This window comes from Pteropus vampyrus, unplaced genomic scaffold (assembly GCF_000151845.1).
Source record: "Pteropus vampyrus isolate Shadow unplaced genomic scaffold, Pvam_2.0 Scaffold128, whole genome shotgun sequence".
Taxonomy (NCBI): Eukaryota; Metazoa; Chordata; class Mammalia; order Chiroptera; family Pteropodidae; genus Pteropus; species Pteropus vampyrus.
Genome location: NW_011888909.1, coordinates 4,690,776 through 4,709,866, shown reverse-complemented (window position 1 = coordinate 4,709,866; position 19,091 = coordinate 4,690,776). Strand labels below are relative to the sequence as shown.

The following is a 19,091-nucleotide window of genomic DNA, read 5'->3' as shown; positions in this document are numbered from 1 at the left end:
TTTTTTTTTTTTTTGGTGGTTTCCTTTGCTGTACAAAAACTTTTTAGTTTGATGTAGTCCCTTTTGTCTATTTTTTCTTTTATTTCTCTTGCCTGAAGAGATACATCCAAAAAGAAATTACTAGTGGTGATATCAGAGAATTTACTGCCTATTTTTTCTTCTAGAAGCTTTATGGTTTCAGGTCTTACATTTAAGTCTTTAATCCATTTTGAGTCTATTCCTGTATATGTTGTAAGAAGATTGTTCAGTTCATTTTTTTTTAATGTATCTGTCCAATTTTCCCAGCACCATTTATTGAAGAGACTGTCTTTACCCTATTGTATATTCTTGCCTCCTTTGTTATATAGTAAATGAGTGTATAGACATGGATTTATTTCTGGGCTCTCTATTCTGTTCCATTGATCAATATATCTGTTTTTATGCCAGTACCTTGCTGTTTTGATTGCTGTAGCCTTGTAGCATAGTTTGATATCAGGTATTGTGATGCCTCCAAATTTGTTTGTCTTTCTCAAAATTGCTGTGGCTATTTGGGGTCTTTTATGTTTCCATATAAATTTTAGGATTATTTCTTTTAGTTCTCTAAAAAATGCTATTGGTATTTTGATAGGGATTGTATTGAATCTATAGATTGCTTTGGGTAGTATGGCCATTTTAATGACGTCAAGTCTTCCTACCCATGAGCACAGTATATGCTTCCATTTATTTGTATCTTCTTCAATTTCTTTTTTCAATAACTTATAATCTTCTGAGAACAGGTCTTTTACCTCCTTGGTTAATTTGATTCCTAAGTATTTTATTGTTTTTGATGCAGTTGTAAGAGGGATTGTTTTCTTAATTTCTCTTTCTGAAAGTTCATCATTGGTGTATAAAAATGCAGCTGACTTCAGTCAAGTATCTGTATCCTTTTACTTGATTGAATTCATTGATCTGTTCTAATAGTTCTTTGGTGGAATCTTTAGGGTTGTCTATATATAATATCATTTCATATGCAAATAGTGACAGTTTTACTTCTCCTTTCCAATTTGGATACCTTTTATTTCTTTCTTGTCTGATTGCTATAGCTGGGACTTCCAATACAGTGTTGAACAGAAGTGGTGAAAGTAGACATTCTTGTCTTTTGCCTGATCTTAAGGAAAACGCTTTTAGCCTTCCCCGTTGAGTATTATGCTAGCTGTAGGTTTGTCATGTATGGCCTTTATTATGTCGAGGTTTGTTCTCTCTATTCCCACTTTGCTGAGATTTTTTTATCATAAATGGATGCTGGATTTTGTCAAACACTGTTTTTGCATCCAATATGATCTATGATTTTTATCTTTCAATTTGTTAATGTGGTGTATCACATTAGTTGATTTACAGCTATTGTACCAATCTTGCATCCCAGGTATAAATCTAACTTGATCATGGTGTATTGCTGAATTTGGTTTGCTACTATTTTATTGAGGATTTTCACATCAATGTTCATAAGGGATATCAGCTTATAGTTTTTATTTTTGTAATGTCTTTGTCTTAGGGAGCCTTCCCTCTTCTTGAATTTTTTGGAGTAGTTTGAGGATTGGTGTTAGTTCTTTTTCGAATATTTGGTAAAATTCACCTGTGAAGCCATCTGGTCCAGGACTTTTGTTTGTTGAGAGTGTTTTGATTACTGATTCAGTTTTGTTAGTAGTAATCAGACAGTTCAGATTTTCTGTTTCTTCAGTCCCTCTGTCTTGGGAGATTATATGTTTCTCGGAATGTATCCATTTCTTCCAGATTGTCCAATTTGTTGGCATATAATTACTCATAGTATTTTCCTAAAATCCTTTGTATTTCTGTGGAGTCAATTGTCACTTCTCCTCTTTCATTTCTGATTTCATTTATTTGGGTCCTCTCTTTTTTCTTGATGAGTCTGGTTAAGGGTTTAGCAGTTTTGTTTATTCTTTCAAAAAAAACAGCTCTTGGTTTCGTTAATCTTTTGTGTTGCTTTTCTAGACTCTATTTTGTTTATTCCTTTTAAAAAAAATAACAGTCCTTTCCTCAATTTCTCTCTCCTTTTACATTTCAGTATAATCATCAAGAAGAAACCAAGTGACACTTTCAACACTTTGCTTGGAAATCTCCTTAGTTGGACCATCTAGTTCATTTTCTACTCTCTATATATAACTGCAAGTAACAGGGTTGCTAAATTTTCTGACTCATTTTTAATTAGATGTTTCAAGGTTCCTTGAAACTCCCACAGGCAGCCTTCTTAAAGTCTAGAATCTACTAACTGTTAATTCATGGCAATTTAGGCATTACCAGTGCTCTCCTTAAATTCTTTCCAGCTACTTTCTACTACCTGGTTCCAAAACATCCACCACGTTGTAAGTATTTGTTACAATAGAGCTCCACTTATGACACCAAAATCTGTATTATCTACTGAGCCATAACAAATTACCCTAAAATTTAGGGTAGTTGGCAGGTTAAAACAACAAATATATTATCTCACAGTTTCTGTGGATAGGAATCCAAGAGCAGTTTACCTAGAAATCTCTGGTCAAGGTCTTTCATGAGGTTACAGTCAAACTGTCAGCCAGGGCTGCAGTTATCTGAAGGCTCAATTGGGAGAGAATCCCTTTCCAAATTCACTCTTCTGACTGTTGGCAGGCCTCAGGTCCTTGCTGGCCATTGGCTGGAGATAATTCTTTGCCGTGTGGGCCTTTCTACAAGGTAGTTCACGATATGCAGCTAGCTTCCCTCAGAGTGACTAAGCAAAGAGAGAGTCCCTAAGACAGAATATACAGACTTTTTGAGACCTAATCTCAGAAGTAATACCCTGTCATTTTTGCCACATTCTTGTTGTTAGAAGCGAGTCACTAGATCCAGCTCACAGTTAAAGGAAGGGGATTACACAAGGTTATGAATACCAGAGGCAGGGATCATGAGGGCCCAATCTCAGAAGCTGCCTACCACAAATAGCAAGGCACATGTGTCTCAGAAAGTGACCAAAGACATTTTTAACATGAAAACCATTTGGAAAAAGTTTAGTATTCTCCATAAGATCAAGCTAAGTTCAGATTTTGGCCTCATAACATTTCTGACAATTTCTTTGATAACTTATAAAAGCTTGACTATCTGAAACCCTTGGGAAAGCAGTCATCCTAGAGTCAAGTTTCTGGATGGATTTGTCCCAGTAAGGAACAAATCTTAATTTAGTGTAGAATTCCTTCTGCATTTGATCACATACTTCCATACCTTCTTAAATAAATTACTGATCATAATTTACAATTTTATTTCATGAGAAGAAAATTAACTATTATATGTGTTATAAAGAGAAAATACCTGTTTCTTTCTTTATACAGGATATAAAACTGTTGATTCCTTTCTTAAAAAACTCGTCTTCCTTTCCGCCTTTTATATTTTCTAGGTCTTCCATTGTTTCATTTATCACTTCTCAGTTATTAGTACTTGCCCTTTGTCTTCCTGTGTGATATATCTAATTGCTATAGGTTGATGTTGATTAAAATGTTGTGTAAAGGAAAAGGGACTATGGAGGAACCTACAGAGACTCTATGGAGGACCTATAGAGTCTGCAAGTCATGTTAATGACATCCATTTTAGCTACTTCAAGACTTTTGTTTACATCTTGATTGTAAAATTGTTACTGTAGGACCATAGGTGAGGCTGTAGTAAGAGGCGAAGTGATATTGGGCTTAGTGGGTCAGTTTCTAATTAATTGGTTCTATTTTATACATGATTCCTTTTTTTCTTTTTAAATTTTTTTTTGGTTTTTGTTTTCTTTTTTTCTTTTTCTTTGTAATCCTTTCCCCTCCCCCTAGCTTTATTGAACTATAATAGGCAATTAGTTGCTCATATTTACATTCTACAAGTGAATGAGTATTTTTTCAATTATGGTTGGTATACAATAATATATTAGTTTCAGTTGAACAGCATAGTGATTAGAGCTTGAGTGGTCACCCCACTAAATATAGTACCCCTCTTCCCCCTTATATATTTATTACAACATTGTTGACTATTTTCCTTATGCTATAATTTATATCTCCATGACTATTTTGTAACTATCTATTTGTATTTCTTAATCCCTTTGCCTGATTTCACCATCCTCTCAACCCTCCTCCTGACTAGTAGTCCTCAAAATATTCTCTATCTATGAGTTTGTTTCCATTTTTGTTGTTATTGTTGTTTATTTTGTTCTTTAGAATCCGCATGTACATGAAACCATGTGGTATTTCTTTCTCTGTCTGACTTACTTCATTTAGCACAATACCCTCTAGGTCTATCAAGGCAATATCTTTTACCATCCTTTTCCTTTCAGTCTGTGTGTGTCTTTAATCTGAAGTGAGTTTCTCATAGGCAGCATATATAGGGGTCTTGTTTTCTTAGCCATTCTGCTACTCTATCCTTTGGTTGGAGCACTTAATTCTTTTCCATTTGAGGTACTTGTTGATAGATATGTAGTTATTACCATTTTTATTCATGATTTTGATACATGTGTTTTTCTTTTTAAAGAAGTCCCTCCAACATTTTCTGTAATAATGGCTTGGTGTTGATGAACTCCTTTAGCTTATTTTATTTTTGTCTGGGAAGCTCTTTATCTGTCCTTCAACTCTAGATGATAGTTTTGCTGGGTAAAGTATTCATGGTTGTAGATCGTCAGATTTCATCACATTGAATATTTCGTGCCAAGCCCTCTGTCCTGCAAAGTTTCTTTTGAGAAATCAGCTGCCAGTCTTATGGGTGCTCCCTTGTAGGTAACTAACTGCTTTCTCTTGCTGCTTTTGAGATTCTCTCTTTGTATTTAACCTTTGGCATTTTAATTATGATGTGTCTTGGTGTGGACCTCTTTGGGTTCCTCTTTCTTGGGACTCTCTGAGCTTCCTGGAGTTGTATGTCTATTTCCTTCACAAGGGTAAGGAAGTTTTCCATCATTATTTCTTCAAATAGCTCTTCAACTTCTTGTTCTCCCTCTCTTCCTCCCAGTACCCCTATATCACAGATGTTTTTACACTTAATTTTGTCCCAAAACTCCTTAAATTACTATTAGAGTCTTTGCTTCTTTTTCCTTGCTGTTCTGATTAAGTGTCCTTGGCTTCCTTATCCTCTTTATCAGTGGTTCGATCCTCTTTTTTAACCACTCTATTGATTTTCTCTAATATACTCTTTATCTCAGATAATGTGTTCTTCATTTCTGACTGGTTCCCTTTTATAATTTCCATTTCCATTTTTATGTTTTTTATCTCTTTGTTCTCACTGAGTTCATCTACATTTCCCCTAAGTTCATTAAGCATATTTATAACCAGTGTTTTGAACTCTGCATCTGTTAGATTGCTTGACTCCATTATTTCTGGATCTCTGTTCTGTTCTCTCACCCCATCCTACCTCTTTCCATTGCAGGTTGATTTCTTATTTCTCTCTCTAGTTTTCGAGATTGTTCATCTAGACCCCAGGCAACTTTGCTTGTTGTTTGCTCTGTGTTTCTGTCATGACTTTGATGTGGTTGTAAGAGCAGATGAACAAAGCCTCTATCATCTATGCTGTTTTGACTTCTCTCTGTGATCCCTTTTTTAAAATAATTTTTTAAATTTTCAATTGCAGTTGACATACAATATTATATTAGTTTCAGGTGTACAACATAGTGATTTGATGTTTATATAACTTATGGGTGATCTAGCACCCATCTGACACTATACATAGTTATTACAATATTATTGACTATGTTCTCTATGTTACAGGACTATTGTATAACTACAAATTTGTACTTCTTAATCCCTTCACCTTTTCCACCCAGCCTCACTCCCATCTGGCAACCAAAATCTCTGTATCTATGAGCTGGTTTCTGTTATGTTTGTTTCTTTATTTTGTTTTTTAGATTCCACATATAAGTAAAAACATATGGTATTTATCTTTCTCGTCTGACTTATTTCACTTAGCATAATAACCTCTAGATTTATCCATGTTATTACAAATGGCAAGATTTATGGCTGAGTAATATTCCGCTCTATATATGTACCACTTCTTTATCCGTTCATCTATTGATAGGTACTTAGGTTGCTTCCATATCTTGGCTATTGCAAATAAGGCTGCAATAAACATATGGATGCATATGTTTTTTGAATTAGTCTTTTGGATTTCTTCAGATAAGTACTCAGAAGTGGAATTACAAAGTCCTTCTTTGTCTCTTATTGTAGTGTTTATTTTAAAGTCTACCCCAACTCGCTTGCTTCCTTGCTTTTCTATTTTCATGAAATATCTTTTTTTATCCCTTTACTTTCAGTCTCTGTGTGTCTTTGATCTGAAATGGGTCTCTTGTAGGTAGCATATGTATGGTTGTTATCTTTTTATCCATTCAGCCACCCTATGTTTTTTTATTTAATTCATTTACATTTCAAGTAATTATTGATAGGTATATAGTTTTCGCCGCTAAATTATTCATATTTTCAATCTTTTTTTTCTTCTTCTCCTCCTTAAAGAAGTTCCTCTAATATTTCTTGCAATACTGCTTTGGTGATGGTGAACCTCTTTAGCTTTTTCTTGTCTGGGAAGCTCTTTATTTTGCCTTCAATTCTAAATGATTGCTTTTCTGGGTAGAGTATTCTTGGTTGTAAGTCCTTGCTTTTCATCACTTTGAATATTTCATGCCAGTCCCTTCTGGCTTGCAAAGTTTCTGTTGAGGTCAGCTGACAGTCTTATAGGAACTCCCTTGTAGATAACTAACTGCTTTTCTCTTGCTGCTTTTAAGATTCTCTCTTTGTATTTAACCTTTGGCATTTTAATTATGATGTATCTTGGTGTGAGCCCCTTTGGGTTCATCTTGTTTGGGATTCTCTGTGCTTCCTGGAGTTGTATGTCTATTTCCTTCTCTAGGTTGGGGAAAGTTTTCCATCATTATTTCTTCAAATAGGTTTTCAATTCCTTGCTCTCTCTCTCTTCTTTTTCTGGTTCCCTTATAATGCAAATGTTTGTACACTTGATGCTTACTCAGAGGCCCCTTAAACTATTCTCATTTTTTTGGATTCTTTTTTCTTGTTGGTGTTCTGATTGGGTATTTTCTGCTACCTTAATCTTCCAAATTGCTGATTTGATTCTCTGCTTCATCTAATCTACTGTTGATTCTCTCTAATGTATTCTTCATTGTAGTTATGGTATTCTTCATGTCTGACTGGTCTTTTTTTATATTTTTTATCTCCATTTTTATATTTTCTATATCTTTGTTGAAGTTCTCACTGAGATCATTGAGCATTCTTATAACCAGTGTTTTGAACTCTGTATCTGGTAGACTGCTGGTCTCTATTGTATTGAATTCTTTTTCTGGAGCCTTGTTCTGTTCTTTCATTAGGGACATGTTTCTTTGTCTCCCCATTTTGGCTGCCTCCCTGTTGGTTTCTACATATTAGGTAGAGCTGCTGTGGCTCCTGGTTTTGGTAGCGTAGCCTTATATAGTAGATTTCTGTGGGGACCAGTGGAGCAATCTTCCTGGTCACCTGAGCTAGATATGTCCAAGTGTGTCCCTTGCATGAGTTGTGTGTGCCCTCCTGTTGTATATTGAGCCTTTATTGTTGTTGGCGTATCAGTGGGAAAGACTGACCCTCAGGCTGATTGGTTGTGAGGATTGGCTGTGACTACAGTGGAGGTGCTGTTGTGCAGGGGCTCACCAAATGGAGTAGGATTCTCTTTAGCAGGTCTCTGGTGCCTGCTGAGTCTGTCCTTTGGGTTTGTCATTTGTGGAAGTGCTTGGATGGTGCTCTGGTGTGGTCTGAAGCTTGCCACCAGGTGTGCTGGTTCTAGGGGCTCTTGGAAGGTGCCTCAGTGCAGGCCAAGGTCAGTTGCTATCTGTGCAAGGCCCAGAGCCACTTTTTATGAGCTACAAAGTGATCTGCAGATGGATGCCACTTGTGCTGGGCTTGGAGGTGCATGATAGAGGCTGAGCTGTGAACTGAGGCTGACTGCCACTACTGCTGGGCTTGGGACTGCTCAGCAAGAGATAAAGGGCATGTCAAGGCCAGATAATGCTTGTTTGGAGTTTGTGAACCTTTGAGAGATTTTAGGAAATTTCACAGCATGAGCCAACACACCCACCTCAGCTTCTGTGTGATGCATCTCTGAAGAAATGCCTTATCCATAAGTCTGATATCTCTGCTTTAAGCTTCCTTAGGACTGCAGCAGAGACCCCAAGAATATACCAGGTTTTAGAAATTGCACGGAAAGAGAAGGGAAAAGAATGCATTCATTCTCTGAATCTCAGAGGGAATGCTGCTACTTTTAGAAGTGGATCAGTTGTCTTATAACCAAGTAAAAATCCTTTAGATTTGTAGGCTTTAGGACTCACCTTTAGAAGACTTCTTTGTGTTCCGAGGGCCTATAAGTGACTCTCTTCCCCCAAAAAATCCATAGTTTCTTACACAGTTTCTTAAGTCCAGCAGTTATCAGATTTTACTAATGGAAATCTTCGCTTTTGATTGACATGATTAGTTTCTAATATTTTTGCTGTTACAAACAGTGTTGAAACAAACATCTGTACTATACAAAGTGTGTGTGTGTGTGCGCGCGCATAGTAAATATTTAGCATTTAGGTACCAGCTTAATTCGTTTATTCAATTTTGTTATTGAAGTATATAACATACATACAGCAAATTACACAAATCACAGCTCAATAAATGATCACAAAATGAACGCACCTTCATAATCTTTACCCATGTCAAAATAGTAAATTACTAGCACCCTGGAAATCTTCTTTATCCCCCCTCCCCATCACTACCATCTTTCTGTTCCCCAGAGTAAACAGTAACCTGATTTCTAACATCATAAAGTTGTTTTGCCTATTTATGAGCTTTAAAGTTTTAAGTGGATATGTGTACTATATTATTTTGTGGGGCCTGGCTTTTTCTCCCCCTCATGATTATGTACTGGGATTTATCTATGTTTTTTGATAGAGTAGTAATTTTTTTTATTACCATGTACTATATCATATATACATAAGCCACATTTATTTGTTCAGCCTGATTGCACTCCCCTACAGTACCACCTTTGTCTTAAACCAAGCTTCTGTATACTAAAGTCTGCACTCTTCATTCTGTTTCATTAATATATTTGTCTATCCTTGTGACAGAACCTTACTGTCTTAATTATAGCTGTATTTTTTACATATGTAGCTATATAATATAGTTTAATTATAACTATAATAATGTCTTTTTTAATTTAAAATTTATTGTTTTTATTGTTCATTACAAAAAAACACAATAGTCTACAGCAGTATAGTAACTCACTTTTATTTCTTAAATTTTTTGTCTTTATTTTATTTAATTTTTTTAATTAAGTTTATTGGGGTAACATTGGTTAATACAATTATATAATTTCAGGTGTACATTATAATTTGACATCTGTTTATTCTATTGTATGTTTACCACCCAAAGTCCAGTTTCCTCCAGCTACCATATATTTGATCCCTTTTACCAACTTCCTCCTTTCCCTAGCCCCCTCTATTTGACCCCCTTTACTCCGTCTACCTCCGCCCTCCTCCCCCACCACCTACGTTCTGGTAACCACTAGTCTATAGCTCATGTCCTTGAGTCTGTTTGTTTGTCCTGTTCATTTGTTGTTTTTAGGTTTATATCCCACATATAAGTGATATCATGTGATTTTCAACTTTTTCTGTCTGGCTTATTTCGCTTAGCATGATTATCTCAAGGTCCATCCATGTTGTTGCGAATGGAAGCACTTCATGAAACTCTTCTTATGGCTGAAAAATATTCCATTGTATATATGTACGACAGCTTCTTCTTCCAATCATCTATCGTAGGACAGTTCAGTTGCATCCATGTCCTGGCCACTGTGAATAATGCTATTGAACATCAGTGTATATTTATACTTTTGGATATGGGTTTTCAATATCCAAAATACCCAGTAGAGGGATTGCTGGATCATATGGTAGATCGATTCTTAGTTTTTTGAGGAAACTCCATGCTGTTTTCCATAGTGGCTGCACCAATTTGCAGTCCCATCAGCAGTGTATGAGGGTTCCTTTGTCTCCACATTCTCACCAACACTGGTTATTACTTGTCCTGTGGATTATAGCCATTCTAACAGCTATGAGGTGGTATCTCATTGTGGCTTTGATTTGCAATTCCCTAATAGCTAGCAATGTAAAGCATCTTTTCAAATATTTGTTGACCATTTGTATATCCTTTAGGGAGAAGTGTCTGTTCAGGTTCTCTGCTCATCTTTTGATTGGATCATTTGGTTTTTTTGTTGTTATTGAGTCGTATGAGTTCTTTGTATATTTTGGATATTAGGCTCTTATCAGAGATGTTGCTTGCAAATATATTTTCCCATTCAAATGGTTCTCTCTTTACCTTGTTGATGATTTCTTTTGCTGAGCAGAAGCTTTTTAATTTGATGTAGTCTCAGTCATTTATTTTTCTTTTATTCTCCTTGCCTTTCAGACCAAATTCATAAAATCCTCTTTAAGTCCAAGGTTCTCGAGTTTAGTTCCTATGTTTTCTTCTATGCATTTTATTGTTTCAGGTCTTATATTCAGGTCCTTCATCCATTTTGAGTTAATTTTGGTGTGTGCTGATAGACAACAGTCTAGTTTTATTCTTTTGCAGGTAGCTTTCCAGTTTTCCCAGCAGCATTTATTGAAGAGGCTTTCCTTTCTCCAATGTACGGTTTTGGCTTTTTTTTGTAGAAAATTATTTGCCCATATAAATATGGGTTTACTTCTGGTCTCTTGATTCTGTTCCACTGGTCTGTGTGTCTGTTTTTCTGCCAATACCATGCCATTTTGATTATTGTCACTTTGTAGTATAATTTGAAGTTGGGCAGAGTGACACCTCCAGCCTTGTTCTTTTTTCTTAGAATGGCTTTGGAAATTTGAGGTCTTTTGCGCTTCCATACAAATCTGATGATTTTTTGTTCTATTTCTTTAAAAAATGCCAATAGGATTTTGGAAAGGATTGCATTAAATCTGTATAATGCTTTAGGTAATATGGTCATTTTAACTATGTTGATTCTTCCAGTCTAAGAACACAGAATGTCTTTCCATTTCTTTGTATCTTCTTCGATTTCTTTGAATAGGGCCTTATAGTTTTCATTATATAGGTCCTTCACATGTTTTGTTAGATTTATTCCTAGGTATTCTTTTGTTGCAATTGCAAAAGGAATTATTTTTTCTACTTCTTTTTCTGACACTTCATTATTAGAGTATAGGAATGCTATGGATTTTTGAACATTGATTTTGTATCCAGAAACTTTACTGTATTTGCTTATTGTTTCAAGTAGTGTTCTTGTGGAGTCTTTAGGGTTTTCTATATAGAGAATCATGTCATCCGCAAATAGTAACATTTTGACTTATTCGTTTCCTATTTGGATGCTCTTTATATATTTCTCTTGTCTGATTGCACTCGCTAAGACCTCCAATGTTATATTGAACAACGGTGGCAATAGTGGACAGCTTTGCCTTGTTCCTAATCTTAGAGGGAAGATTTTTAGTTTTTCACCATTAGGTATAATGTTGGCTGAGGGTTTGTCATATATGGCCTTTATTATGTTAAGGTACTTCCCTTCTATACCGATTTTGTTAAGTGTTTTGATCATAAATGGGTGCTGTATTTTGTAGAAGGCGTCTTATATGATTCTTATTTTTTACTTTGTTTATGTGGTATATCACATTAATCGATTTGCATATGTTGAACCATCCCTGTGCCTCTGAGATGAAGTCCACTTGATTGTGTTGTATAATATTTTTAATATGTTGCTGTATTCAGTTTGCTAATATCTTATTTAAGATTTTTGAGAGATATTGGTCTGTAGTTTTCTTTTTTTGTATTATCTTTACGAGGTTTTGGTATCAAGGTAATATTGGCCTCATAAAATGAATTGGGAAGTATTGCCTTCTCTTCAATTTTTTGGAAGAGTTTGAGGAGAATAGGTATTAAATCTTTGAATATTTGGTAGAATTGACTGGTGAAGCCATCTAGTGTTGGACTTTTACTTTTTGGTAGGTTTTTTGATGATTGTATCAATTTCCATACTGCTGATCGGTCTATTTACATTTTCCAGTTCTTCTTGATTCAGTCTAAGAAGATTGTATTTTTCAAAGTACTAGTCCATTTCTTCTAGGTTATTAAATTTGGTGTTATATACTTTTTTATAGCATTCTTACACAATCCTTTGTATTACTATGATGTCAGTCATTTTTCCTTTTTTCATTTCTGATTTTGTTTATTTGTGTCTTTTCTCTTTTTTCTTTAGTGAGTCTAGACAGAGGTTTGTCAATTTTATTAACCTCCTCAAAGAACCAGCTCTTTGTTGCATTTATTTTTTCCATTTTTCTTTTGTTTTCAATTTCATTTATTTCTGCTCTACTTTTGATTATTTCTTTCCTTCTGCCTACTTTAGGCTTCATTCATTCTTCCTTTTCTTGTTTTTTAAGATGAAGCATTAGGTTGTTTATTTGGGCTTGTTCCTGTTTTTGGAGATAGGCCTGTAATGATATGAACTTTCCTCTTATGACCACTTTTGCCATGTCTCAAAAGCTTTGATATGTTGTACTATCATTATCATTCGTTTCTATGTATTTCTTGATGTCTCTTTTTATTTCTTCTATGACCCAGTCATTCTTCAGTAGCATGTTGGTTAATTTCCATGTATTTGTGGTTATTCCTGATTTCTTTCTGCAGTTGATGTCTAGTTTCAAAGTGTGATCAGAGAATATGGTGTCCCAGTATGTGGTCAATCCTTGAGAATGTTCTGAGTGCACTAGAGAAGAATGTATAAGCAGCTGTTTTGGGATGGAAGGCTCTGTAAATGTTAATTATGTCCAGTTGGTCTGATGTGTCATCTAAGGATGTTATTTCCTTACTGATTTTCTGTTTGGATCATCTGTCCATATGTGACAATGGATATTTAGGTCCCCTGCTACGATATCGTTTCAGTCTGTTTCTCCCTTTAGTTCTGTTAGTAATTGCTTTATATATTTTGGGGCTCCCTTATTGGGAGCAGAGATATTAATAATTGTTATGTCTTCTCTGTGTATGATTCCCTTTATCATTATGAAGTGTCTCTCAGTATCTTTCTTTACCTTTTTTATTTTGAAGTCTATTTTGTCTGATATTAGCACCACTACTCTCGCTTTTCTCTGAATGCTATTTGCTTGAAATCTCATTTTCCACTCTTTCACTTTGAGTCTATATTTGTCTTTAAGATATGTCTCCTAGAGGCAGCATATGGTTGAGTTTTGTTTTTTGATCCAATCTGCAACTCTGCACCTTTTTATTTGTGAGTTCAATCCATTTACATTTAGGGTGATTATTGAATATGAGGTCTTCTTATAGCCTTTTTATCTTTTGCTTTCTGGTTGCTCGGTGTTTCCATTGCTTCCTTGTCTATGTGTTTCTGTTTTCTTTATTGTGGTTGGCTTTTGTGGGTTTTACCTCTGGTTTTTCTTGTTTTATGTTATATACTTCAGTTCTGAATCTTTGGTGTGTGGTTACCATTACGAATATGTAAAGGATAGTTATATATATACAGTTGTCCATTTTCTTCTGTGCGTGCCTCATTTCCATTCCCCTTTGCAAATTTGGATCTTTGAATCCTTCCCTTTTCTGTCATTGTTGTCTCAATTTGTCCCTATGTATGCTGAACGTTTATTACTATCTTGCTATAGCAATTCTCTTCTTTTTGTTTAAGCTTATAATGCCCTGTTCTTCATAAAGGTTGCACTCCTCTGCTTCTATTTGCCTGATGGTCACCTTACTCCTAATTATGTTTTTTTTGTTTTTGTTTTTCTTGTCATTTTGTTTTAGGTGAGCTGACCCCTTTCAGGATTTCCTGTAGTGCAGGCCTCGTAGTGGAGAATTCTCTCAATTTTTGTATGTCTGGAAAGGTCTTAATTTCTCCTTCATATCTAAAGGAAAGTTTAGCTAGATACATTATTCTAGGCTGGTAGTTCCTTTCACTTAATAATTTAAATATTTGATTCCGTTTCTTTCTGAATTGTAAGGTTTGCCCTGAGAAGTCCGAGGATGATCCAATTGTTTTTCCTATATAAGTTACCATTTTCTTCTCTCTGGCTGCCCTGAGAATTCTGTCTTTTTCATTGACCTTTGATCATTTTAATACAATGTGTCTTGGTGAAGGCCTTTTTGGGTTGAGATAATTGGCTGTTCTGTGGATTTCCTGAATTCCAAGCTCTAGCTCATTCCCTGGATTTAGGAAATTCTTGTCAACTATTTGTGTGGAAATGCTTTCTAGTCCCTGCTCCTTTTCCTCGCTTTCGACAATGCCCGTTATTCTTGTTTCCTCTCCTGATGATATCAACTAGTTCTTGTATTTATCTTTCATTATTTTTCATTCTTCAGTTTCTCTCTTCTTCCTTCTGATTTATTTCTAAATTTCTGTCTTTCAGTATCACTGATCTTTTCCTCAATTTGGTTGACTCTATTTCCCAAGCTTGCTATTTCATTTTTCAACTCTTGCATGTGTTTTTTATCTCCAGAAGATTTATTCTGTTCTTTTTGAGAGTTCAGGGTTCTTTCTCTGCTCATCTAGATGTTTTTTTCGATTCCTGAAATTGTTGATATGACTCATTTCGGAATTCAGTGAGTTTTTTCAGAAGTACCATCCTGAATTCTCTGTCATTTAAGTTGTATATTTCTATGTCTGTAAGCTTATTTTCTGGAGATTTTTCTCTTTATTTCTGAGATGCCTTGTCACTTTGGTTGTTAATGGTGTTTAATGGATTATTTCTTTGCCTGGGCATTAATGGAAATGTATTCTGCTTTTTCCCCCAATAGATTTGTTATATAAAGTTCTCTCTTTTGCTTGCTGCAAAGAAGGCACTTTTCTTTTGGCTTCCAGTAGGTGGCATCTAATCCTCTTGGAACCCTGCTTTATATAAAGCCTTATAAATACCTTTCTATTTTCCGATAGATATTTAATTATGCTTGCTACCCTCAGTTTCAGTCCCTGTCAGTGTCAGCAACAGTTTAAGTAGCATTTCCTCAGATTTCCCTGGGGCTCCATAGTGTTCAGTTTCGGAGGGTATGGGGGTGAGTCCTCTCTGAGTTGGGAGTTGGAGATGGCAGCTCATCCTTGGTTTAACAATCATGGCCAGTAAAAAATAACTGTTGTTTCTCTGTGATCCTGCTTCTTTGCTTTCTGCCCTGAAGATTGGGCCCTGCCACCACCGGTGTGGCACTCACAGCACTCCCAGGCAGGACTGTTCATGGAACGCACCTTCTTACTTCCTCCTCCTCTTACAGGGAGTTCCGTCTGGGACTTTGTTTCTCCTAGTCCACCTCCCAACACCAGGGGTTCTGACCTGTGGTAGCTCTTATGCGCAGATCCCACACTCAGACGTGCTGGTGTACAGTTTGGGTTTTTTGTTGAGTTTTAGATCTTCAGCTTATTTTTGCTTCAAATGGAGAGGTCTAGGGACATCTCTCACTCCACCATATTTCCGAAATCCTCTAGTTATTTATTTCCACAGACTTCTACTTATTCTATATTCTCCAGCAAATCCAATTGCAATTTAGACTGCTGTTTTTCAAAATGGGGTCCCTTAGGAGCCGCAGTTTGGTAACTCATTTTTAAATTCAAACAACTTTGTTATATTTTATTTTATATGAAAAGGTACTTATGCAGTAGTTACCAGGAAAGTTGAATACAACACAAAGTATGTAGGCAGCAGATACCAAAGAAATCCTATATGATTTAGAGTTGTTCAAGCAAGCACAAGAAAACTCTGGTTCAGTTTCTATGAACTATCAAAAGGATAAAGACAAAAGGACCTTTTATCTCCAATTAATCAGGTTTTGAATACCAGCTTTTCAGCATAATAAAATAAAGACATCATAAGACAAAATATATCTCTTTCTAAAACATTTTTTAGTCCATATGTACTTGGAATAATCTTGTATTAAGTTTTGAGGCAACTTCCAGTGTTCAAAGTAAATTTAGCCTGGAGCAGTGTTCTAAGAAGTCAATAGTAGCAGCAGTAGGAGCATAATATAGTCACTTCACTGCAATTTCCAGATTCCATAAAATCCCAGTGCTGTTGCCACTCAAGTAAACATTGAGGCTGCAAGATAACAAATTGTCTCAAGCTTGTTATATTCCATTAGTGTTTTTAAAGAAGCAATTTCAGTGTCAGTTTTTTTATTGGTCTCTGAAATAATAATTTCGGTTTTAGTATCCTTTTTGGTAAATTCTGTGGTTGCTGCCATAAGTTTCTTTTCTTTATCATATCTGTTACTCTGCTCCTTTCTAGGTTGATGTCCAGTTTATCTGCTCCAATTCGACTGGTTTCACTTATCACCTGTTGCTTAACTTGTTCTAATTCAGTTTTCATTTTTTCATTCTCTGCTCTCAGATTTGCAAATTCACTTTTCTCTGGGATGACCATTTCTTTCCTGATGGAGTCGAGATGAACAATTAGCTGTTATACTGTTATTTCCTGTTGAGCTTGAGTGACCATCTATCTCCTTATAGGTAGTATCCAAGCTGACATTTGATAAAGTGGTTAATGCTGATACAGTTATTTCTGCTTGTGCTTTGTCAAATCCATGGGCTTCCAAGTCCTAAACCAGTACATGGGTATCAAAAGTTAATTTCCTTTGTTCTAAAGGAGTTATGTCCACTTGCCTCACATCATATCCTTACTTGTTTGTGTTGGTTAAGAAGTCTCTCCACAGGGTTGGCAAGAAAAGCCTAAAGGGGGTTAAAATCCAGTGGCCCCCACTGCTTTCAGATCGTAGGGGGCACCAAACCCCACTAATAAGTCTTAATATCTGGTAGAATAATCCCCCTCCCACTTAGTTCTTCTTTTGAAGGTTACCTTGATTATTTTTGGCCTTATGCATTTCCATATAACTTTTACAATCAGCTTGAAATTACTACTTCCCCTCCCCGCCAAAAGCATGCTAGAATTTTAATGGGAAATCCTTTGAAGAGAAAGGACATCTTTACTGTATTGGATCTTACAATCCCTGAAAGTAGTATGTCTCTCTATCTATTTGGTCTTTAATTTCTCTCAATAACGTTTTCTAGTTTTCTGTCTTACACATCTTTTATTAGATTTATTCTTAAATATTTGGTGACTTTATGTTATTATAAATGGTATTATCCTTTAAAATTCCTAATTGCTATGCATAGAAAAGAGTAAAATTTTAAGATTTTATGAAATTAAAATATCATTTTAAGAATCATCTAATATTCAAATTGTTATGGGAATATTGGGTACATTAAGAAAAGTTGGGTTAAATCCAGGGTTCTAAGGTTTGAGATTTCAAAAGGGAATCAGGAGGAACCTGTTCCTAAATTGTGGGAGTTCTGTGTTGGTTGCTTGAGGGAGATGGCCTAGGGCTTGCGTTCTCTCACAGCTAAAATGATTGGAACTTGGAATGTTGGAATGCTGATTTTTCTTCTTCGTGTGTTCTGAGCCCTCTGCCAGCCAGCCCATGTTCAGAAGCACCCGGGCAAGTGTGGAGCAGGTGGGATTAGAGTGAATGGGGATTTTATTTAGTCCTTCAGCTCTGGCTGCTCTTGAACTGATAGGCTTCCCATTCTAAAACTTGCCAAGAATGAATTGGTGAACCCATCCACTATCAGCTATTGCAAGCATTCTGAAGTGATGATGACAGTACCTGTTTCCTTAAACTTATACTTGGCTTTGTTTTTCCAGGTGTATAAGGGAGAATTTCAGCTACCTGACTTTCTTAAAGAAAAACTTCAGGTACTGTATTTGTTTCCTCCTCTTGATGTATAATAGATGGGCTCTTGTGTTGACATGCTCTTTTTAGAGATAATGTGTACTGGTCATAGAAAGATTGGCCTCTGATAATCATTGGTTTTAACAGTAATTTAACACAGTCTTAATTTCAGAGAGCTCATTGTCTCTAAAACTAGGGAAATAGCTTATTAGTAACTAAAATCCAATTGCTTGAGGTCTTCCAAGACACACGGTACACCACATGAGAGAGCCTACCTTGTATATCTGCTCCAGGTTTCCGATATCTAACTTGAGATAAAAATGTGCAGCCACCTTTTGTTCTTATTACATATATATCCATGGCCTTTTAACTTTTCTCATTTGGAGCCTGGAAGACTTGTGAATACATGGCCATTTGCCCTCAACTGCTAAAGTTGAGTAAGGATGGTAAGAATTTGAAGCTTATAACTTTCAATTTTTAAATAATTAATTAAAACAAATTCAGAGTTATCCTTATAATGTCACACTCTCATTTACTCAGATTCCAATTATGTTTATTGAGTTGAAGAGAAACAGGTAGTGTTATGGCTGATGTGCCTAGAGTAGCCCAGAGTGTCCTGCATTTGAACCTCATCTGCTATTCTTATATAGTAGTGGGGGAAAATGGGTAACTACTGCTTGAGCCCTGCAGAAGATTTCCCATTATAGTGATATAAAAACTAGTGATATTATATGTTGCCTCTAGGCTGCTGCTATCAGTGATTAGCCTGTTAGTAGGAAACGAAGACTCAGCACTGAACTCAGTTTCCAAAAATGTTTCAGATAAGCGTTGGTGAGGGGAAAATGCCACCTCACAGATTCTGTGTGAAGTTGTGTTACCTAAAGCAAGCCTGCAGGTAAATGGGTAGGCTCTCTAAGAGAAGTTGTGTCTCACACCAGAGTTGAAGACTCTGGCTTCTTAGATCTTTGTCTGATAACAATCAGCCATCGGTACATATTACTTGAGAATTTCAAACTACTTTCAAGGCATATTCTTATTAGCACATATTTAATTTTAATCTATCCATTCATTCATTTCAATTTTTTGACAAACATTTACTGAATTTCTGCTATGGGAAATTGGAATAAGTCCTCAGGAGTCAGAGTGAAAAAAGATCTTCTCAGGGAAGATATTTGCCAATGATACATCTCAGAAGGAGTTACTATCCAAAATATATAAGGAACTCATACAACATAACACCAAAGAAATAAATAATCTGATTAAAAATTAGGCAGAGAACCTGAATAGATATTCCTCCAAAGAGGACATATAGATGACCAATAGTTATATGAAAAGATGCTCAACATCTCTAAGCATCAGGGAAATGCAAATTAAAACCACAATGAGATATTACCTCACACCTGTCAG

The 19,091-nt window shown here is 35.7% G+C and overlaps 1 protein-coding gene and 1 pseudogene across 2 annotated transcripts in view; one reads left to right on the top strand and one right to left on the bottom strand.

Annotated features, from left to right (window-relative positions):
- TPST1 (tyrosylprotein sulfotransferase 1) overlaps positions 1-19,091 on the top strand; it is a 109,787-nt gene that overhangs the window by 85,228 nt on the left and 5,468 nt on the right. Inside the window, exon 4 of one of the 2 annotated variants that reach the window (XM_011366985.2) lies at positions 17,657-17,707. The exons of the other annotated variant lie outside the window; for it this stretch is intronic. Within the exon in view, the coding sequence (XP_011365287.1) occupies positions 17,657-17,707 (51 nt within the window). The remainder of the gene's footprint in view (positions 1-17,656; positions 17,708-19,091) is intronic. 2 annotated transcript variants of the gene reach the window in all.
- Positions 15,993-16,627, bottom strand: LOC105296742 (annotated as a pseudogene).